Genomic DNA, 21580 nt, shown 5'->3' with positions numbered 1-21580 from the left:
CAAGTGCGCACAGTTTACGCGTTAAGTGGCATTCCTGTAGCGTGATAATCTCGCGTTGTATGAGAGAAATAGAGATAGTTAAGGTGTATTTTAGTGCTATAGACGAAACACATTCCTCATATAAATTACTAGGCGCTAGCATTATAGCGTACTTTTTTAGTACGTTGGGGGCCAAGTAAATTCGGTATTATATCGAATCTTCGGTTTCAGAACGTTTATTCTTTCGTCAAGGAATAGATTTCACGTATTTTACCATCACTGCTGGTCGTAGTGAGTCCACTAGCCCTGAATGCCCTCTAAGCCCTTAATTACTTGGACTTTGTCGGTGCTGGGGAAAAAAGGACCAGATAGAGAGATCCAGATTGATGTCCGCAGCCCTCAACCACCACTCCACTCCTGCGACCATCAACCCTTGCATCGAATCTGTCAAGTTCCAGGTCTCCTGTACACTCCATCGCTTTTTGGCTCAGCATCTCAGAACTCCTTTGCAATCAGCCCTCCTTTCCGGACCGAGTCGCGCTGCCATCAGCCCTCGTCCCAACCGTATCCTCAGCCTGCTATCTCCTCTCCTCCTACACCTCGATCCTTCTCCGTCGGGCCTTGATGCGCAAGGCCATTCCGCTCGTTTCATCCATCACAATCAGCAGCACCGAATTCAATCTGGCCGCGACAACAACGACGTCCTCCTAGCGAGGAGTCTCTGCTACCTCCCTCTCCGTGCTGCCACGCAATCCCCCCTTGGCTCCCTTTTTCCTCGCCTTCGCTTCTCACCCACCGTCGATTCTCCCCTGTACAATAACCCAACCCGCACAAAATGCTCCTCCCGAAAGGCGGCGTGACCTGGAAGTCCGCCAAAGCCAGGCTGCCCCCTTGGAAAGCCATAATAATGTTCCTGACCCGGACCCGATTTCTGGTCGCAGTTGCCCTCACGGGCTTGATTGTCTTATTATGGAGGGGGATAAGCGTGTCTACCCAACAGATGTCAAAGTACGGATGCCCGTCAAAACCGAGGTGGAAGAAGAACCAGATGGCTGACATTACGTGACCTGCTAGTTTCTACTGCTTCGGCCCCTCAAAGCCTCCCACGCAATTGTCGAATAATGAAATGGTCGCCTGGAACCAACACCTTCAGACGCCTGTCCTCTTTAACCACCATGAACCTTATGAAGTCAACGCCAGCACCATCAATCGCATCGATCTCAACCCCATCGTCTCCACGCCCCGGGCTCTCAGCAACCGTGAACGCATCCTGATCCTCACTCCTCTCCGAGACGCCGCTCCCTACCTTATCAAGTACTTTGACTTGCTCTCCGAACTCACGTATCCGCACGACTTGATCGATCTGGCTTTCCTTGTGGGCGACTCTGTCGATGACACGCTTGCAGTATTATCGTCCGAGCTGAATCGCATCCAACAAAGGACCGACAAAATCCCCTTTCACAGCGTCCTCATCGTCGAGAAGGACTTTGGCTCAAACCTCGACATGAGCGTGGAATCAAGACACGGATTCGCCGCCCAGGGACCGAGAAGAAAGGCAATGGGAAGAGCAAGGAATTACTTGCTCTCCTCGGCGTTGAAGCCCGAGCATAGTTGGGTATACTGGCGCGATGTTGATATCGTTGATTCGCCCAAGAAGATCATTGAGGACTTCGTTGCCCATGATCGCGATGTTTTGGTCCCAAGTATGACCCTTTGCCCTCATCCAAAGAGACAGGATTGTTCTAATGCTCGCTGAACAGACATCTGGTTTCACCGATACGAGAACGGACGTGACATTGAAGGGCGCTTCGATTACAACAGCTGGATCGAATCCGACAAGGGTCGCCGACTCACTGCTTCACTCGACAAAGATGTCGTGCTTGCAGAGGGGTACAAGGAGTACGATACTGGAAGAACGTATATGGCGAGGATGGGAGACTGGAGAAATAACAAGGATGAAGAGATTGAGCTGGATGGTATTGGGGGAGTTAATATTTTGGTTAAGGCGGATGTCCATCGATCTGGTAAGTATTTGTTACATCCACGCTCGAATCTGGCAAGATAAAGGTGTGGCATGACGTGCCTGTGCTGACATTCGGATCTAGGGATCAACTTCCCCTGCTATGCTTTCGAGAATCAAGCCGAGACCGAGGGATTTGCAAAGATGGCCAAACGGGCAGGATATCAAGTTGTAGGATTGCCAAACTATGTTGTTTGGGTAAGTTTCTCGGCTTTTTCCGACCACCACCTCCCCATTTCGTTCATATCCCGTCCCGCTGTCGCCATCATCTCTCTCTGACCCAATTCCTCGGGGTTTCATGCTCGATTTATTCGCTCAGGAAGATGCGGGAGTTCAGTCGCTAATCATATCTCTCTATACAGCACATTGATACAGAAGAGAAACCCGGCAATGCCGCATAGACCAGACCCGAGCATCTTTTTACCAGAGATCAGGTTCGGATTTTTGACATGCACGAAACCCAAAAGCAAAACAAAGGAATGGATGTTTCCAGAGAGGAGGAACAGGGATCCTCCGTTAGAACCACCTTATTTACCCTAGGCGGATATGACACGCGTATTTCATCTGGAGGGGCGGGAACGCAGCAAACCTTTATGAAAAGCGGCGAAGAGGGATGACCGAAGGGCCGTGCCGTGATCTGTATGCGATTCCATACAATGTGTCGCGCCGTTGGGGACCGCGAGAGTCAGGAGCAAGGCGAGCGAGCGAGCAAGCGAGGAAGGGAGGCCTTTTTGTAGATCCAACTCGTCACGTCAAAAAGTCAAGAAGTGAAGACAAGCCAGCCCAGTTCTAGATCCGCCATTGTCCGCTCGCCATTGAAATCTCGCGAGGCTTTGGACTGAGTGCCGTGCATTATCCTCCTCCTCCTCTACCTCTACATACCTTACCTTACCTATACCTATGTATGTAGGTAGGCAAGCCCATAAAGTCGGTAGTAGGTACTTTTCGACGCCTACCTGGAAATGCTCGGAGCAGCGAAACAAAGGAGCGGAGAGTCTTCGACTGTGACAAACGCATGTCCGTATACATATACATATATAGATGTTGACAGCCAAAGGTCGATCTCGACGCCGCCCCTTGGGGTGGAATGTACTTATTACCACTCGCATTCTTGGGTTTCTCTCTTCAAGGTCAATGATATGAGACGATGAATCAGTGCGAAAAGCGCAAATTATCACAGGGTGAATTCTGCCAACCATATCTACCTGAATATACTCGGCCTCTCATGGCCTCTCCCCCACATCTCGACAGGTTTAAACACACACATGTATCAGCCGTCAATTTCATGCTACTACCAGTCAGACATGATCCGTCTTGTCCTCATCGTCGCCTTCATCGTAAAGTGGGCCCCACCTTGGGCTCGCTCGTTCCATCTCTGAATGTTTTTGTCCGAGAATAAAGGGGAAATCTAGTGTTTGGAGAGTCGCTGGAGCAGCCTCAGTTCTTGTCGCTGCCTTCCAGGAGGTTTCAATCCAAATCGAGCCACTCGATGCTTTTTTAAAGTTCTAGTCATGCAGAATAGAAACGCCGTCGCTGGGGACCGAGAGGAGACATTGGTCACCAATTGTGGATATCCACAGATTGGAGTGTAGTCGGATGGGTGAGGGCGTGAATGAAATTATGGCAAGGGTCGGTGTTTCCGGTTTTTGGCTTCCCGTATATCTTGATATCAAACGCCTGCTCTTCAGGACCTGTTCCACCATTCGTGCATACTTCCATCAACAGGTTGAGCAACAGGTGCCGGCGGTAAGTAAGGTTGAGTCTGATAGCCTGCATATGATTGTGGCGCCTGGCTAGGATAGGGCACAGGCCGGTGAGGGTTGCTCATTTCAATCAACTCTGCCATGCGCCCACCGGGGGTTGAATGCTCAATCGGTTCAACAGCTTGATGCTGCAGCATCTCTGCAGGCATGCTAGTGGACCTGGAGGCATGTGGATGTGAAGTAGTGGTGCTAGCAGGCGCGGGCACATCCAGGCGAGGAGAAACTTTGTTTATCGATGAGGGATTGCTGGTATTGCCATCTCGGGGTGAATTGGACCCGCTTGGGTTTCTGAGGCTGCTACTCCTGCTCACTGGCGGTACATAATCGTCCCAGTTGCGCCTGCTGACTCTCAAGGGTTGCGGCAACCCTTCATCCCAAGTGGCTCCAGTTTTGTGAGTTGCCAGAGGTCTCAAGCCTGCACCTGATGTTACTTCGACGCTGGCTCTCCTCTCAGGAACATCATCCCATGCTTCCTGAGGCCGCCAGCTCGTACGGGCATCGTTCGCCTCTTGTTGGTCACGAAGAGTCAAGATCGGTTTGTCGTAGTCCACACCTTGCCCGGTGCGTTGGATATCAAGAGATCTCGACTCCCTGGTTATTTTTCGCTGTTCATCATACTCGTCACGAAGGCCTTCCCATCGTTCGTAGTTTTTCTGCCTCTGTTTTTCGCGTTTATGTTGTACGAGGCCCTTATGGCCCAGCCAGATTGAACCAAAGATCAGGGATGTCATGGTGGCGGACTGCCTTTGCCCTTGTACTGCCTCGGGCTATCTCGCCGCAATTGGAGAAGGGTGGGGTTCGGCAGTTCCGATAGATAGGATAAGATACGATCAAGTCGTAGACAAAAAAGCTGCCAGGAGAAGGAGGGAGAGAATTCGGCTGGTATTTGTCGTCGCAGAGGCGGTCGCCTTAAGAATAAGCTCTCGACCGCTGATGTCGTAGCACACTCGACGTTGGTGGTCAGGTATTGACAGGGGGCAAGATCGAGGTCTGATTGCGACGGAGGCGAGCGAGGTGAAATATAGATTGGTCTTCAGAAGCTGAGCGTGCAAGCTGGGTGTTGAGGAAAGTTGAAGATCGTCTGATATGCAGAGCCAAGTGACGAAATTGGAGTCTGGAGGGGAGAGTTCGTGAAACTTATCGTGGGCAGCGGCAAGTCTTGAGTGATAATATTATGTGCCTGCCGAACACTGACAAAAAAGCGACGGTACACAGCCACGATAACTTCTCGCCCGCAGTGCCTGTTTTTTTGCGCTCGGCTCGCTGCAGGATGCCTATTCGTGCATACGGGAGTTGTCCCTCCAAGTGCCTAGTAGAGTAGCAGCAGTCAACTTCGACTCTCTTCTAGAGGGAGGAGATCACGCGACGGAAGGAGTGGCCGTGCTGCTTTGGGGTGGCAGGCCCAGGCAATCAATGACCAGGGACTGCGAAATGTGGTACCTGGCCAGGCTTCGATTTGCCTTGATTTGTCGATAGAGTGCATAGGTGCTGGCTACAAGTTTCCTAGCTGATCCGCTGCTGAGATGGTGATTCGATCGCTGGGCGATGGTGAAAGGAAACGATGCGCGGCGATGAGGTCAGCAAAGCCGCCCACGTCAGATCCCTGCTCTTTGTTCCTTTGCTCGACTTTGTCCCGCTACCACACCCTAATTCTCCTGCCTCTTTCTGCTTCGCTGGTAGACGGCACCAACCCGGTGGACTTCCGCAGGAGGGGAGAAGGAGTTCTTATCGGTCTCAGGGTCCGGTCTACAGTCGCGGTCCAGGTCGTTCTGTTCAGGGAGGAAGAACCTGTAGACTAGGATTGCAGTTGGCTTGGAAGAGGAAGGTGAGAAGGCGAAGTTCGGCTCGAGAGTGAGCCCGACCGCAATGGCGGAATCATCTTTCGGAATTGCATTTCTGCCTCGACAGCCGAAGAAATCATCATCATGCGCGATATTGATCGCATGCAAAGTCAACTGGAAGGTGAGAACGAAATGTTGTTGTCGAAGCATGAGAATAGTGAACAGTGTTGTTGGGCTGGGATTTCCTGCGTGCAATGAATGGTTTTCCCCTGCCACTTAGGTACCTATGTAACCTGGCGCCCACCAGTTACCAAGCAATGCTGCAAGGAACTGTTGGACCTGAGATGAGACTACTGCACCATGCCTCGGTCGCCTCCCCCGTTCAGATCATAACAAACACACAGTTTGGGAAACCTGCTCACCACCGTTCACAATTACTCAGAACTTTGCCATCTCGAGCTCCCCCAGATGCTGATGTAAAGCCGTGGCAGCAGCCCGGCTCCAGGCGACCCTTAGGCATTCAGTCCTGGTGGTGTGAGCTCTGCGAAGTGCGGAGAAAGGTCCATCGCCGAACCCGTCCTCGCCCAATCATGCACACGTGCCGCACAAAAGGCTCTGGTTGTTTCCCATCTGCTTGCTGTTTCATGTCGACCTCGACCTGTTAATCTCGGAGCTCTAGCCATCGATATCGCAACGGCCAACTTGGGTATTATGGCTCGTATCGTGAAACCGAAGGGCTCCGTTTGGAACCCGCGTGTACGTCCGTCCGCTTCAGCATGTGATTGAGTCCCCTGTCCTCCGAAGCTGATTGCTGCCCTTCAGACTGTGACGGCGCCTATCGCAGCGGTAGTTATGGCCGGCCTGCTCTATACCTACGCAATTACCTCTATACGGGCCGCGAAACGGAACGCGAAACTACACCGAGAAGCCGACGGCGGGCAACTTGACATGCGCAAGGAAAGTTTGCGCAGACACGGTCTACTGGATCCCGTGCAAGGCACATCGGGTTATGAGCTCTTCAGGGATGCCAGAGCCGACGCCAAACAAGAGACGAAATTTCTCAACGAGAACAAAGCGAAGCCGTTAGGTTCAGACCAGAAGGAAGAGGTTGGCATGCCTCGCACTGAGAATGAAAGTGTGCTCGAAAACTATCGAGGCTCAGCAGCCCTGCAGAAGCTGAAGGAGGGTCAACCACGAGAATGAGTGCGGCAGCTGGGTTTGCTTGTTCCTTGGGAGAAGCCCTCTGGTTCCGCAAGCACCCTGCGGCGAGCTTACTGACCGACCAACTCGGTCCCAATGCTAGAGTACCCGGCAAAATCTATGATACCGGGAGAGGAGGAGTCGATGCTCGCCAGCCGTTTCATCGTGCCTCATCAGTTCCTTCTAAGAGCTTTGGGAAGCCCTACAATTTATCCAAGCACAAAGAAGACAGTTTTACCGAGTGGAAATGCAGAGTATTCCCTAGAAGTTGGAAGATGAAAGCGAGATGAGTGCGAGGTCGACAGACAAGTCATCAACCTTGATGTATGGCAGGAGGCAGGGTGGCTTCGGTAACCGATCTTGATTGCACTGGAGAACTTATGCGTGGTACTGGTGGGATGACACGACTATCTTCTGAAGGAATGCGCTGCGGGAAAGAAATGGAATCTGGCATCTCCCATGCTACCCACAGACACCAATGGCCAATGCAACCTATTGCTGGATGGTCAAATGATATCCACCTCTTATCATCGACTACAGATCCTGTGTGTTGTGCTGCGGTGGAAAGATAGGCTTCGGCATCACCCGGCTGTGAATCGCGATGAGGCTCCGGCGCTTGGACTGTAGATCATCAGGCGAGCCTAGCCCCGTCGATCAGACACTGCGAACAATGATTTGAGCTGCTGAAGGTTGTGGACTGTGGACGGCGGACGGCACACTGCGATCACGCTGCGCAACCAAGTGGATCTCGGTCGCGTTGGCTTGCCAGACTCTGGATGTCATCGACGTCATCACCCCGTCACCAAGACTGTACAAGCCACAGAAAGTCGCTCGAGAGATGCTTATTCCAGCACAACAACTTGTGGCTCTCGTGGAACAAGATGTGTCCGGGGCTGTTACCGCGAACAGATCATCGGCGGAGTGCAGTAGCAGAAGAGAAATAGCCCTCTAGGCACGACCAACCATATCGACGCTGCTCTTCTCCAGAGTCGAAATGTTACATCTCTGGGCTTCTGGTGGAGGCAAATCCAAAGCCTTGTGGCGCACGTGTCAGGCAAGGCTTTCGCCCGCATGACGTCGAAGTTGCAGAGTCTGTCGTTGATGGTTGGGCTGCGATCCACGGTGGGTTTCTCGAACACAGTCTGGTACCACTGTTCCTGGCAATACATGGTCCCCCAGCTTTGCTGCCAATGCTACCATGGCTACAATGTCCGCTAGCCATGACGTTGGCTTCTATTGCCGAAGACCGAGAACACTGGCTTTATCATTTGTACATAAGGCTAGGCGGCTTCGTTTTCCTCCTCTAAGCCCCCCATATGAACTAGTCGAGAACTACCTCTGAGGTTCTCAATACTAGCTTGTCTGTATCATCCATGGCGATCAAACAGCTCTTTCAGAAGAACCCTCCGACTCCTCGGCGGGGAGACTCTGTACGGTCTTCCTTCACTCAGAATGGAGACACCGTCGACGTCGAGACAGAAAAGGGTCCCTTTGACGATGAATCTAAGGTGCCGTTCCTGACTGTGAGGACCTTTTTCATGGCCGTCTTGGTCTCGTTCGGAGGCCTCTGCTTTGGTTATGACACTGGGCAAATCTCCGGTTTCCTCGAGATGAAGGATTTCCTTCGTAACTTTGCCGACCAGAGAAACCCCCTAGGCTTCAGCAATGTTCGATCTGGCTTGATTGTTGGCATGGTAGGGTATCCAAAATATCCGCTTCCGACTTTGTCAATGTTGACAAGGACATAGTTGTCTATCGGCACTCTGGTAGGGGCGCTGGTCTCCGGTCCCATTGCCAATATTCCGGCCATTGGTCGTAAATATTCGATTGTCTTCTGGACGATCATCTTTTGCGTCGGCGTCGCTGTCCAAATTGGCTCCAGCTCAGGTCATTGGTATGAAGTTATGGTTGGCCGTATCATCGCTGGACTGGCCATTGGAGGTCTTTCAGTAATGGTACCGGCATATCAAGGAGAAAGTAGCCCTCGCCACGTGCGCGGAGCTATTGTATGCTGTTACCAGGTACTGTCTTGGACACTTGCAACGTTCATCGGTATGTGCTAACGATTAACCTCAAGCTTTTCATTACCATTGGGATCCTCATTGCCAACTTGATCAACTTTGGAACGGAAAGCATCAACAACACAGCGTCGTGGCGGATTCCCATGGGCATCGGCTTCTTGTTCGCGATAATCTTGGGGATTGGTATCCTGTTCTTCCCAGAAACTCCTCGTCATGACTACCGCAATGGTAGGATTGATCCCGCCACCACAAGCATCGCCAAATTCCATGGGGTGTCTGAAAGGCACCGGGTGGTCAAAGAGCAACTGGTTGAGATGCAAGAAAAGCTCCAGATGGAAATCGAGGGCGGAGAACATCCGATCTGGGAGATCTTCACAGGTCCCAGGATGCTCTACAGGGTCATCTTAGGATGTATTATTCAGGCCTTGCAGCAACTTACTGGTGCCAACTACTTCTTCTATTATGGGACGACGGTCTTTGCGTCCGTGGGTCTCTCGAACTCTTATGTCACTCAGATTATTCTTGGTAAGTGGTAAGAGAGGCTTTGGGAAGATGGGCTTGCTGACCAATCTATAGGCGCTGTCAATGTTGGCACAACTTTCCCCGGTCTCTACTTCGTTGAAAAGTTCGGGCGTCGGAAATGTCTCATGATCGGTGCGGCGTGGATGTTTATGTGTTTCATGATCTTTGCCTCACTGGGACAATTTGCTCTTCAGAATGACGATGGCACGAATAACCAGACGATCGGTTATGTGATGATCATCTTCTCTTGTCTCTTTATTGCGGCATTTGCCTCCACATGGGGTCCGGTAAGTGCTCATCCTGGAACCTTTTGGTATCATTTGACTCTGTCAAGGGCAGTGTGAGCTGAAAGACGCTTGTAGATGGCTTGGGCTGTGACGGCTGAGATCTACCCCTCTCGATATCGCTCGCAGTGCATTGCTCTCTGCGCCGCCAGCAACTGGCTTTTCAACTTGTGTGTATTGTGCCAGAACTGATCTATCGAGCGTCCATACTGACGGACTGTTTAGCCTCATCGCCTTCTTCACGCCCTTCATCACGGGCGACATCCGATACGCGTATGGATATGTCTTTGCCGGATGCAATCTATTTGCTGTTTTCTTTGTCTACTTCTGCTTGCCCGAGACGTCAGGTCGGTCATTGGAAGAGATCGATACCATGTTCCTCCTCGAGGTCAAGCCCTGGCAGAGCAGCAAATGGACACCGCCAAAGGGCGAGGAACTCATCACCGCGGACAAGTTGCGTCTACAGAGTGGTGGGAAACAGATCAGCAAGAAGGCAGAGGCGAGGGGTGGCGAGGCTGAACAGAAGGAGGACTTGGTACCCACGGGTAGCGAGGAGTTGCCTTATGTACCAATTGTGTCCGGCAGCGAACACCAGATGGGTGCTGGCGTGCGAGGAGATTCGTACGTTGGTCAGAGGTAGACAACGCCCCATGTTCTGCTGAAAAGTTACGGTATCAAGTCCACCCAACTCGCATAGACGGCGTTGATCTCTAGGGGTTTTACCGCTGGAGTACGGGTGGACGCCGTGAAGGAAAGATGAATGGAGCGGATACCCAATTCTATCATGTCAAATAATGCCTGTTTGGCCTCACGAATATCGCCTGTGCTACGAGAGAAGGCTCCTATGGCTCAGGACTCGAGTCTATGTACCTTAGTACCTAATGAGGCTGCCAAGCTGAATTTCTCCGCGCCCGGAGAAATAGGGGCTATTAGGGGCTGCTATGGCTGGCGAGGCACCTGGGACCCCCTGGGACAACACCTGGAGGGGGCGTCATCGTCTAACCTAGCTCCCCAGCTTCCACTAATTGAATTCCATCGCAGAGTGAATTTCCCCGCAATTCAAAGTCTTGTCGACACCATCATCTCTCCTCTCCAAACCTCCATCCACCAAACGGAAAAAGGCGCAGAAACGCCAACCGAACGAGATCTCCATACGTCCTGCCTCTGGCCTACCGCTTGCCTTTGCCATGTCGGTGTTTCGACGAGGAAGCTGGCGGATCCCCCAATCCCAGTCCGTTGTCGGCCCTTCTTCCACGCCTTTGCTTCCCACCATGACCAGGCCAACGGCGAAATACCTTTCGGTGGCTTCCCACCTTCCTTCCCCTCTGGAAAGAATGGCTTGCCCGCCTCACAAGGCGCGCCTGACTTGCGGCGATGAGCCCATGATCTGCAAGTGCCCAGTGCCAGAAGCCAAACAACTTCCCTAGCTTCCTGCGCTTCCTCAACCTCATCTTCTACTATTTTGATATTTGCCCACTGAATTTGGTCTCTGCCTCTCGACTCGCCGCAGATGTGGACGATATCGCAGGGAATTTCCGTCCTTCGAGGATCTCTCTGGCGAATATGATGTGCCTCAATCAAGCCCGTTCGCAGAGTTCACAAAGCGAACGACCACCGATTGATTTTGCAGACGACAGCGACCGTTGCCTTGTCGATGGTCCCGGACAGAGGTCCGGCCACCTCGGCCGTCACCATTGTCATAACAGTCCTGGCCACGGTTTTTGTCGCTGCTCGCTTTTATACGCGGGTCTGGCTGGTCAGGTCTATTAAACAAGATGACTGGTGGATCCTGGCTGCGTGGATCTTTGCCGTAGGATTTTCGACGTCAATATGCGTGGCTGTGAGATTCGGCCTTGGGAAACACAAACAAGATATCCCCGACGACGCATTCAGTGCGTTACGGAAGGCGGAATATGCCTTTGCTATTCTCTACAACCCGTCCCTCATGCTGACCAAAACCTCTATCATCGTCTTCTTCCTATCGGTTATGAGCAAGGATGTCGATCCTGTCTTCAAGTGGTGCAACTGGTTGACACTCGCAGTGGTCAACATTACCGGAGCCGCCCTCACCTTTTTCAACATATTCCAATGTTCGCCAGTCGCAGCGGGCTACCTCTACCCTCAACCCGAAAATGCCAGTTGTACCGACATCGTTACACTGTATCTCTCTTCAGCGCCTCTGAACATCATCACCGACATTGCCATTTTATTCCTTCCAATGCCGATCCTGACCGGAATGCGATTGCCTCGGAAACAAAAGATCATCCTGGTTGCAACTTTCTCCTTCGGCGCCTTTGTCGCAGTCGTTGACGTTATTCGCATTGCATACCTGCAACAGGCTTCGCTCAATCGCCTAAAAGTCGTCGATGGCGCAAGTGGAAGCCCAAGCCGCATCGTCGAAGACAACGACTTCTCCTGGTATGCCAGTCTGAGCTTCATGTGGTCGGCCGTTGAAGTCTGCATCGGCATCATTTGCGCATGCGTACCCAGCTTAAAACCTCTGTTTGCTCGCTTTCTGCCGAGATTCATCAGAGATGTTGGGGACGAGTTGACGTCCAGCAACAGCATTGACCTGGGGAAATCGAATGAAAGCGGTCCACCAACTGATCTGCCCAGAGGCAATGTGTCAATTCTCAACAACCCAGCTGCTTTCAGACGACCTGTTGTCAAGGAATACTCTGGAGATGAGGAGGGTGGCAAGATGGGATTTCTGAACTTTCTGGCTGAGCCGAACGAGGAAGAACATGCCGGACCTTCGTTGTCAAACACCGCAAAGCTCTCGCGAAGAGCAACGGACAGAAGTGCCGTTTCGGATTTCGGATTTGTGAAGATGTCAGGAAAACGAAATATGTTAAAGCTGTCCAATCGACAAAGCGCTTGGCCAATCGCAGTGGTTACGATCGTCTTTTTCCTGTGGGGATTTGCATATGGGCTCCTGGACACTCTCAATTCACAGTTTCAAACTGCGGCCAAAGTCTCGACGGGCAAGGCATTGGGTCTCCATGCGGCATATTACGGAGGCTATTTCGCGGGACCTTTGACGCTGGGTCACTTCATCTTTCAACGATATGGCTTCAAAGCTGTTATGATTGCAGGCCTGGCCGTCTACGGATGCGGAACTCTGGTGTTCTGGCCGTCGGCGGTCTTGCTTTCGTACTCAGCATTCGTGGTATCCAACTGCATTGTCGGATTCGGCTTGTCGTGCTTGGAAATTGCGGCCAATCCTTATATCGCTCTTTGCGGGCCCCTCGAGTATGCGGAGGTCAGGCTCAACCTCTCGCAAGCCTTTCAAGCCATCGGCACAGTCTGTTCCCCGCTTCTGGCAACTAAGGTTTTATTCAAGAGCGTGAACAATGCCCCTTCTCTTGTGGATGTGCAGTGGACATATCTAGGCATCGCTTTGTTTGTCTTTGCGTTGGCTGTTGTCTTTTACTATGTCCCGCTTCCTGAAGCTTCCGACGAACAGCTGCAAGAGCTCGCTGATCAGCGTCATGTGGCATATGCCGCCAAAATTGGTCCTTGGAAGGTGATATATGTGACGCTCGGGCTCGCCGTCTTCAGCCAATGGTGCTACGTTGGTGCGCAGGAATGTGTCGGGAACAATATTCAGGGGCTAATCAAGCACGTACTGCCGCATTCAAGTCTCCATGCATTCGACTTCCAGACCGTGGGTCACACTGTCTTTGCGGTTGGACGATTCGTGGCCGCTTTTCTCAACTACGTGCTGAAGCCCAGGTGGATTTTGATGGGCCTTTATGCGGGCCTCGTCGTCTGTCTGGCTCTTACCATGCATCTAGATGGAGATGCTGCAGCCGCCATTGGGATGCTCACCTTTTTCTTCGAGGCCGGCATTTTCTCGATCATCTTCGCCATCGCAATGCGTGGACTCGGCAGGCATACAAAAGTTGGGTCTGCACTTATGACGGCTGCAATATCCGGCGGGGCCGTCTTTCCACCTATTCAGTGGGTGGTTCAAAACGGTCACGACCCAAGATACTCGTACTGTGTTCCGTTGGCTGTTGCTGTATCTGGAATGTTGTTCGCGATTTACCTGAATCTGGTTCCGAAGGCCCGAACACAAGTTGATCCAATGCACGGAAATCGGGCCAGACGACGCGCAGAAGGCGCTATGGATCACCGAAGCCCCGGCATCGAAGAAGACGAAAAGTCCCAACAGTTTGGCTTATCAGGTATAATTGCGCGACGGAAACGGAATCAGCGGTCGGAGTCGCCATCTGTGGAACATATTGAACGGCAGAGCACGAACCTGGACGAGACGCCAAACTCTCCAGTGCTTGCGATGGACTTTGCGGATGAGAAGAACTGCTTCCCCAAACCCATGCCTGCGCAAACCCGGCAATCCAAAGGTCATGTCGCAGAACTGGCCCTGTGGCCTGTGGATGAGGACGCATCCGAAGCCAGTGGCAGCAGCAGCAGCGCTAGTGGCCAGCTGGGCCCCGGTGACCGCATGCACGCGGGCTCTGGTATCACAGGCCCCGCAAACATTGATGAAATAAATGTGATCAGTCGTCGACAGCGGCCGGCCTGGGAGGAGCACGGCCAGGATGATGATATTGATGACTATCATGCGATGATGAGGAAGTTGTGAAGAAGACTCCTCACCGAGAGCTAAGGTGGGTATTGTGTATTTGGCTATAGTACTTGTTTCTTTTACTGCGTTCAAGCGAAATCAATTGGCGGAGGCTAGTTGCTTGGTTTGAATACCGCACGGAGTCCCGAGGACAAAATCGGTTGATAGCAGCAATGCCAAAACTTCCTCTCCTATTTATGAAAGCGTCCTCGGCGAAGCCAATTATGAACGCATAACTCCTATCGAACTCGGCTGACAGGCTTAGAGTGTGCATCCCGAGGTTCGAGACAAGGCTGACGAGAGTGAGGGTCGACGGAGTGACTGGTCTGTTCACCATCCAGGAAGGAGGACCACGTCATTCTCTCTCCGCCAATATGCAGTGTGGCTCTTCCGAGCCACCGCTCCAGCACTTGAGGTTAGACGACAAGGAGACTGGGCTGGCACAAGAAGCGCAGCGCAGTATCCCATCTCCTCCGAACGCCCCGAGTTCATTGGCGGCCGTGTACATCATCGGCGGGATGCATCACGCGCAGGGCTCAAGACGGAAGAGTCAAATTCAGACTCATACTCCAAGAGAAAGAGAAAGGGACAACAGAACATCATGGGGGAATCGATGCCTTGCGCCAAAGATCCGGTTCCAGATACAACCCCCGGCCCCGGGGGGGGGGGGGGGGGGGGCAGGGGGAGCATTTGTGATGCTCCACGTGACCTCGCTTGGAAAGCTGAATTTGGCTCTGCTGACGACGCCCACACCAGACCCTCCATGGCTCCCTTTGTCGACACTTCACTGATCGCTCTATCCGCCTCATATCGAAGACGGAAGGAACATCGCTGAGATCTTGTGATAGTCGTGGAAACGTGCGCGACACAGTCCTGGTGGGCTAAAGGGCAAAGAGGGACAACGTCGTGGGATGGTTGAAATGTCGGATCACTTCTGTATGAATCATGCTCCGGCAGGCAGTAAGTGCACGGAGACGTATTGCGTCCTCGTGTTGCATCATGATCGGTCAAACGATAAAAGGGCATGTGCAATCACCGCATCCATGTCCCAATCCAAAGAGCGTGGTGTCCTCCGAGGATGTCAATGGTCTAGAGCTAATACCAGTCCCAACGCCCGCAAGCTGGCGCCCTCCGTTTTTGGAATGGTCTCAAGAATACCTGTCTAATAGACAAAAAGGTCCCTCCGACACTTGACAGCCCGAAACACCGTCTGCAGGAGGCCAGCATGAAAAAGCAGATGCTTCTGAGAGCTGATTCTTCTGCCGCGACGGAGTCCGAGAACCCTATGCAGCTCAGAGCCCGAGGGACTGAGGGTGGCCTCTTACCACCGAGGGAGAGTCGCATCAAAACGGCAAGACCCTGTGAATTCAAGGGATCGGCGGTGCAATGGAAAAAATGGCTCACATGCTCTTACCAACAGGGTGTCACTCACGATGTAGTGGCATCACATCTGATTCGGCAGACTCAAGCCAATCCTACCCATGGTCTCGACAAAGAAAAAGGGACAATGCGCCGTGGCGTGAGAGGTTAGCGAGCGAGCACATACTGTTGAGACTGCGTAGAACACAGAACAGCAGGCTCAATCCCACCAGAGTCGATATACCGAATTGAGGTGAGTGTGGACATCGACTCCATCGAGGTGCGTATTCTAGCACATCCACCAACGGAGGCGACCGAGCGAACGGTTTAGCGACGGCAGAATCAACCGGAGCCGGCACCGAGGAAGATGGACCAAGGGTACCAGGGTCGCAGCGAAAGAGATAGGCGTGCTGGAAAATTGTGTTGTCGTTCTAGACAATGCGCACAGTGGTAGACAGGGGAGGGGTGAACGTCCCGCCAAAAGTAAGGTTAGATAGTCAGCACGTGGAAAATGCAGCTATTCGGGAGAGTTTGGCATTTTCTCAAACCCGGCTCGGTTTCGAGTCAGTGAAGATGGTATTGGATGTGGGCTGCTCAACAGACCCGGGTTCAAACCGTCGAAACGGCAATCCAGGATGCTTTTGACTCGGCGCCATGGGCAGCTGCGGGATCCAGCATCAATGCTCAGAAATGCAGTTGACATTGCGCATCTGGGCGTTGAACGGAGTCCGGATGGTGGTGGAGACGCAGGATGCAGGACGAGGACATCCCGAGGGCGGAAGCCTATACAGTAGTTCCTGGCTGGGCGAAAAAGGATTTTCTCTGCGCAAGTGGCTGCGGTTCCTGCATACCGGCACTGAATGGCTATTTGCCGTGCCTTGGACTTGTCCAATGCCCATGCCTGGCGCCGTTCCCACTCTTTCGCCTTCTCTAAGTCGCATTGAATTTTTTTTTTTTTCTTTTCGAAGCGGGAAGCGCTCCGTATGTAGGTAGGTAGTAGGGCTCCTCGTCGAACTCCGCTAGGGAATCGACGATCGGCTAAAATGGACAGGAACCAAAGGAGTCTCGTCCTGGCGCATACACATTGGGTGCAGAGGGAGGCCGCGTGGCAGCAAGTTTGCGGGCTGGCGACGTGGACGCAGCTCCTTTCGAGTTGCAGGCGCAGGAGATATTATTTAAGGAGGACAAATGCAGGTCTTGATGGCCCAAAAGGTGTCGGTTTGAAACACGGTTGCTGGCTGCAGAAGGCAATTGAGAGCTGCCCATGGGCCCCAGGGGTGCAGAGTCTGACAGGAGGGGTGAAGATCGCAATCCGCAGGAGGCCAAGCACAAGCAGGTACCAGGAGAAGATTTGATCACGGCTTGGCCGCTTTGGGGACTAGGCTCGGCTGTACCTGAAGACACGTTTTCCAGGCAGCGAATCGGGGGATGAGATAGCGGCCAGTTGGGGACGGGTGGAGGGCAAAAAGCCTACTCGTAATCCCTGGGTGTCCCTGGGTGCCCCTGGGTCCCTGGGCTTCAACCGAAGGGGGGGAGGGGCTGTCGTTTCGAACGGGCGCCACCTACGAGAGCGAAAAACAATAATTGAAAGCCTCTTTTTGCTGGGAGTGGCCCAGCAATGGCCCAGCAGTGGCTCCAGTGGGTCGATGGGGCCAGTCGCTGGTCCTGGCGTTTCTCCCGAATTTCCCACGGCCCTACCGTTCTCGCCGTGGACAGCATTCATGCGCCCATCGCACCCAGCCTGGTGTGCTCTGGGTTGCTCTGCGCTGAAGCCCTCCCTATTGCGGCCCTGTCGCTGCCACCCAAAGCTCCCCTGTATCAGAGTGGCACTTTACAGCACCGCAGTCCTCATCACGACCCACGACCCGCAGTCCGCAACCCACAATCCACCACCCCCAACCCACAGTCGTCGCCCTCGGGGACTGGCGAACAAACAAAGGAAATGCAAGGAGACGGGGAAAAAAACACAAACATCACAAAGGGCTTGCAGGCGGCCAGATGCCAGATGCCAGCTGAAGGCATGGGCCAATCATTCACCACCCCCCTTGTTCGCTCCCTGATGGATTCTGGTAAAGGTCTGGGTCCCGATGCAAGGTGACGACGTGAACTCAACTTGTTGAACGAACAACATTTCTTGACTCTCTTCGCTCTCTCTCCAACTCTCTCTTGCCTCTCGTTCATCGCTCGGTTTTTCTTTCTTGCTCCAGAAGAGGATTCGCTCTCACCAACAAAAAATCTCCTCTTCCCCGTCACTCATTTTTTCTCTTTTATCTGCTCAGTCCCTCTTTGTTCCTCAACCCGGACCTGGAAATATCTTTCCTTTCATCCAGTCCTTCTGAACCACCTTTCCTTTGAGCCATTCACTCACGGGCTAGTCCCTCTTACCCTCGATACCAGTCCTTTTCTTCCCTGACACAGGCTTGTCACCGGTGACAGTACCCTCTCTGCGCAAAACACTCCTTCCAGAGATCCAAGATATCACAGTCTCCTTCGAGAGTCTCGATATCCTCTCTCAAAACACCAGCGCTCTTCCCAAGGCACTCCTTTTCTCCACTGTCGAGCCAGATCTCCAGTCATCTTCATCGACTTCGAAAACATCACTTCTGTCGCAATGGCCGGACTCAAGCAAATCGTCCTCGCGGCTTCGCTGTTGACCTCTTTGGTCGCGGCTGTTCCCATGCTCGACAAACGCGCCATCTACACCAACACTGTGACCGAGATCGCGTGGGTAACTGTCGAAGAAACCACCACCATCTGGGTTGACCCGTCTGACCCCACTCCGGCTCCTTCTCCTGCTGCCAGCACAACCAGCAGTGTTCCAGCAGCTGTCTTCGCCGCGGCAACTTATACGCCATCCACCCTCTCAACCGCTGCTGTTGTCCCCGTGGAGGCTCCGTCATCCTCGTCGTGGTCCTCTCCTGCCGCTCCTGCCGCGTCCCCAGCCACTTCTTCCCCCGTTGTTGCACCGGTTCCGGCCGCGGAGCCATCATCTTCGTCTGCTGCGGCTCCTTCCTCCTCTGCTGCCCCATCCATGGTCAATGTCCAACCTAAGGATACGGTCGGCACCGATGGTACCTGCGAGGGTTCGGGAGACGCGTGCCAGGGTGATGTGACCCACTGGGATGGAGGTGAGTGAATCTGCTTTCCGGACCGATTAGAAACTGGGCTAATTTGACTCTCCAGGTCTTGGTGCATGCGGCTGGAACGTCGATACCAGCAGTGATTATGAAATCGCCCTTCCCTACGCCTTCATGGGCACTCAGTCCAACGGCAACCCATATTGCGGTCGCTCGGTCACTCTGTACAACCCAACTTCGGGCACCACAGTTCAGGCCACTGTGGGTGACAAGTGCATGGGCTGCACTGACCGAGCCATCGACTGTACTGATGCCCTGTTCAACGCCATTACCGATGGGACAGGTGATGGCCGTGTGAGCGGTATCCAATGGTGGCTGAACTAGATTTTTCCCACCATGCCACTCGTTCATCGGGACCGACACCCCAGGCTCCTGCATCTGTTTGCCGAGCAAACACGTGCAGAGCCTTTCGACAACTGACATTCACAATCAGAGTGCTTCCGGGAAGCTTCGTTGTCAGAAAATCAACGTCAGTGCACCAAGAGCGACCGCCGCGAGAGCGCTTGCTCTGGGCACACTGTTTTAAAGTTTCCAGCATGACGAGATTGTAACGAAAATTATGAACACAGAATCAAAAAGCATATGGCTCAACCCACGAGAGTTAGCCACGGTGCAAGGGCGAGAATGGGAAACATCATTTTATCTTCTTGATCACCACCGTGTCGGTCTTTCCGCCGACATGGCTGGCCTTTTAAGGGGGGTTTTGAAAGGCGCTCTGGGTTGGATACAGACACTAGAGAAAACGGTACATACCATCATGTTCTCTTGGTTGGGCAGCAAAGCCTACCTACACAAGAGCCTATTCAATGCAATGAATTTGCAGCACCATTTCTGTCCATACGTCCACTTATTTGATGTGATAGTGTCGAGTAGTCAGCTGCGTGTGTCTGTGTCCTTGTAGCTGAAGTGAAGTGTGAAGAAATCCCAGAGCTGACGGTGATCGCGAGAGAAGAGAGGTTCAACCCAAGCTTTTTCCGATCTGCAACGCGTATCGCCGCACGATGATCGGACCAAACTCAGCTCTCGAGATGCTGACCAGCCGAGGCCAAAGCGCAGAGCTTCGATCAATTCCTGTCCGCTTGGCCAAACTTGTATCCTTCGTCTCGTGCCTACCTAGATGCGAAGTTCTGTACGATCCGTGCGTTTGCCTCGATCTCCGCCGAGTCGATGATTATGGAAAAGAAAGTGGCGGCGCTCGCCGACCAAGTCCTCTTCCTTCGCGTCCCTCGCTTCCGCATTCCTATGCCTGCTCTTCCTAAACCCTCAGCGGTCATGGAGGACGGCAACGGGCAACATGTTCAACACAGCAACGTACGGTGTCGGTACCTTATACTGAGCTACTTTACAGCTTTATAGTGAACCGCATGTACCCCTTATATACGACGCAGTACACTGGTCATGATCGAACCCTTTTTGCCGACTTGCATGCCGCATTGATCGTCTGTTGTCCCGTCAGACGAGCTCGCACGTCAGCTCGCAACGCCATCATGGCCTCCAGGGAAAAGAGATAAAAGGGGGAGCAGTAGGTACACACAATCTCTCTAGAGTTCTTGTCTCTTCTCTCTCTGCATTATCACGTCCGAGCTACTGCGTCTGTGCCGCTGTCGACACACAGGCAACATCATCTTTCCCCATTCCCGTGGCTTTGCATGCAAACGTTGCCGAATCCGGCAGCTTGCACTTTCAGAGCTCCAAGCCATTGTTTCAGCCAAGTCTGATAGGGAAGGAGGCTCCATTGGGCGTTACCTACACCAGATATCTTTAAAAGAATGGTGATATTCTATTGCTTGTTTATGAAGTTTCCTGCCCGTCACTGAGAATAACGGCACTGGGTCACCAAGGGGACGCCGCGAAAGTGCACCAACTCACCATATCTTAGCAGTGAAGGCATCAGCTCTATCAAGATAATACAATCGTGCGGATGCTCACTTCGCTCACACAAGCGACCAAATCATCAGCATTTCCACAGTAACAGACGCAACCAGTTACTCCTGCCAATCCCTCAAGACAACCAACCAACCAACCAACCAACAATGCATCTCGTTCTCTCCCGCCTCGAGCCGCGGGACCTCGACGCCATCGTCCCGATAATGTTCGAAGCATTTCGCAACGTCGACCTGTGCAATGTTTTCTTTGGGCGAAAGTCCCCTGCCAGTTATGCATACTCCAAAAGGACGCTCCTGAACGGCTTGCAGAATGACCCGGCAGACGTGTTTCTCAAGATCGAGGATCTGGATGAGGAGGTCGACGTGAATGTACTTGATGATCAGGGTAATGCAATTGCCACGGAGCGGAGGAAAAGAATCGTGTGCACGAGTAATTGGAAGATCTTCCCTACCTACGTGACCCCCAAGGAGCAGCAAGAAGCACCGGAGAACAACGAGAGTCAAACGAACGGCAAGACAGAACCGGCCTTTTCCTACCTCGAAACCGAGCAGGAAAAAGCTGATGCCGCTTTCTTGCTGGAAGACTTCCTCACCCGTCGCCGTCGCGAATGCACCGAAGGCCACGTCCTCTGCTTCATCCTCTTCACAGACCCAGACTATCAGGGGAAAGGATGTGGACGCATGATGATGCAGTGGGGGAATGACGTGGCTGACGCGCTGATGCTGCCGTGCTGGATTGAAGCTTCTCCGGAAGGCGAGCCGCTATACAAGCAGATGGGATACGAGGGGAAGGAGAGAGTGAGGATCCAGACGGAGAGCTTTTTGAGCGAGTATCTACACATGCGACGCCCAGCGATGGTAGCGAGGATTAGACTGGAGGGGAAGAGGACGTTAGTCAGAGAGCCGGTGGAAAAGATAGAGAACGGGGGTGTATGAAGCCATACGCATCTTCGTTCGCCCAGCAATTCAATAGCACATGTCGCCCTCTTATTTTCATTTCGAGAAGCCTGCTGTATTTTTGTTGGGAGGACAGCAAT

At 52.8% G+C, this 21580-nt stretch overlaps 8 protein-coding genes across 8 annotated transcripts; 6 read left to right on the top strand and 2 right to left on the bottom strand.

Annotated features, from left to right (window-relative positions):
- The first annotated feature begins 264 nt into the window (after nucleotides 1-264).
- PV07_03466 (uncharacterized protein) lies at nucleotides 265-3052 on the top strand. Its single transcript, XM_016390191.1, has 5 exons — nucleotides 265-987; nucleotides 1054-1682; nucleotides 1740-2003; nucleotides 2085-2197; nucleotides 2362-3052. The coding sequence occupies exons 1-5, from the start codon at nucleotides 815-817 to the stop codon at nucleotides 2398-2400; spliced, it is 1218 nt and encodes a 405-aa protein (XP_016252093.1). The 5' UTR covers nucleotides 265-814; the 3' UTR covers nucleotides 2401-3052.
- Nucleotides 3053-3683: 631 nt separating this feature from the next.
- On the bottom strand, nucleotides 3684-4493 carry PV07_03465 (uncharacterized protein; the record flags this gene model as incomplete). The annotated part of the gene is made up of 1 exon (XM_016390190.1): nucleotides 3684-4493. One exon carries the CDS (start codon nucleotides 4491-4493, stop codon nucleotides 3684-3686), a length of 810 nt encoding a protein of 269 aa, XP_016252092.1.
- A 915-nt stretch (nucleotides 4494-5408) lies between these two features.
- Nucleotides 5409-5753, bottom strand: PV07_03464 (uncharacterized protein; the record flags this gene model as incomplete). Its single annotated transcript, XM_016390189.1, has 1 exon — nucleotides 5409-5753. One exon carries the CDS (start codon nucleotides 5751-5753, stop codon nucleotides 5409-5411), a length of 345 nt encoding a protein of 114 aa, XP_016252091.1.
- A 501-nt stretch (nucleotides 5754-6254) lies between these two features.
- PV07_03463 (uncharacterized protein) lies at nucleotides 6255-6746 on the top strand (the record flags this gene model as incomplete). The annotated part of the gene is made up of 2 exons (XM_016390188.1): nucleotides 6255-6299; nucleotides 6366-6746. 2 exons carry the CDS (start codon nucleotides 6255-6257, stop codon nucleotides 6744-6746), a joined length of 426 nt encoding a protein of 141 aa, XP_016252090.1.
- A 1370-nt stretch (nucleotides 6747-8116) lies between these two features.
- PV07_03462 (uncharacterized protein) lies at nucleotides 8117-10210 on the top strand (the record flags this gene model as incomplete). Its single annotated transcript, XM_016390187.1, has 6 exons — nucleotides 8117-8437; nucleotides 8492-8764; nucleotides 8821-9289; nucleotides 9341-9573; nucleotides 9649-9740; nucleotides 9796-10210. 6 exons carry the CDS (start codon nucleotides 8117-8119, stop codon nucleotides 10208-10210), a joined length of 1803 nt encoding a protein of 600 aa, XP_016252089.1.
- Nucleotides 10211-11224: 1014 nt separating this feature from the next.
- On the top strand, nucleotides 11225-14353 carry PV07_03461 (uncharacterized protein; the record flags this gene model as incomplete). Its single annotated transcript, XM_016390186.1, has 1 exon — nucleotides 11225-14353. One exon carries the CDS (start codon nucleotides 11225-11227, stop codon nucleotides 14177-14179), a length of 2955 nt encoding a protein of 984 aa, XP_016252088.1. The 3' UTR covers nucleotides 14180-14353.
- A 3250-nt stretch (nucleotides 14354-17603) lies between these two features.
- PV07_03460 (uncharacterized protein) lies at nucleotides 17604-19485 on the top strand. The gene is made up of 2 exons (XM_016390185.1): nucleotides 17604-18648; nucleotides 18704-19485. The coding sequence occupies exons 1-2, from the start codon at nucleotides 18132-18134 to the stop codon at nucleotides 18979-18981; spliced, it is 795 nt and encodes a 264-aa protein (XP_016252087.1). The 5' UTR covers nucleotides 17604-18131; the 3' UTR covers nucleotides 18982-19485.
- Nucleotides 19486-20466: 981 nt separating this feature from the next.
- On the top strand, nucleotides 20467-21526 carry PV07_03459 (uncharacterized protein). Its single transcript, XM_016390184.1, has one exon. It carries the CDS (start codon nucleotides 20691-20693, stop codon nucleotides 21477-21479), a length of 789 nt encoding a protein of 262 aa, XP_016252086.1. The 5' UTR covers nucleotides 20467-20690; the 3' UTR covers nucleotides 21480-21526.
- The last annotated feature ends 54 nt before the right edge of the window (nucleotides 21527-21580 follow it).

The sequence above is a fragment of the Cladophialophora immunda genome (assembly GCF_000835495.1).
Source record: "Cladophialophora immunda strain CBS 83496 unplaced genomic scaffold supercont1.2, whole genome shotgun sequence".
Taxonomy (NCBI): domain Eukaryota; kingdom Fungi; phylum Ascomycota; class Eurotiomycetes; order Chaetothyriales; family Herpotrichiellaceae; genus Cladophialophora; species Cladophialophora immunda.
This window is presented reverse-complemented; position numbering and strand designations above follow the sequence as displayed.

Coding starts and splice junctions, on each gene's coding strand:
- PV07_03460 (XM_016390185.1), top strand. CDS start 18,132: ATGGCCGGACTCAAGCAAATCGTCCTCGCGGCTTCGCTGTTGACCTCT. Junction 18,649..18,703: donor TGTGACCCACTGGGATGGAG/GTGAGTGAATCT, acceptor TTGACTCTCCAG/GTCTTGGTGCATGCGGCTGG.
- PV07_03466 (XM_016390191.1), top strand. CDS start 815: ATGCTCCTCCCGAAAGGCGGCGTGACCTGGAAGTCCGCCAAAGCCAGG. Junction 2,004..2,084: donor GGCGGATGTCCATCGATCTG/GTAAGTATTTGT, acceptor ATTCGGATCTAG/GGATCAACTTCCCCTGCTAT. Junction 2,198..2,361: donor TGCCAAACTATGTTGTTTGG/GTAAGTTTCTCG, acceptor CTCTCTATACAG/CACATTGATACAGAAGAGAA.
- PV07_03459 (XM_016390184.1), top strand. CDS start 20,691: ATGCATCTCGTTCTCTCCCGCCTCGAGCCGCGGGACCTCGACGCCATC.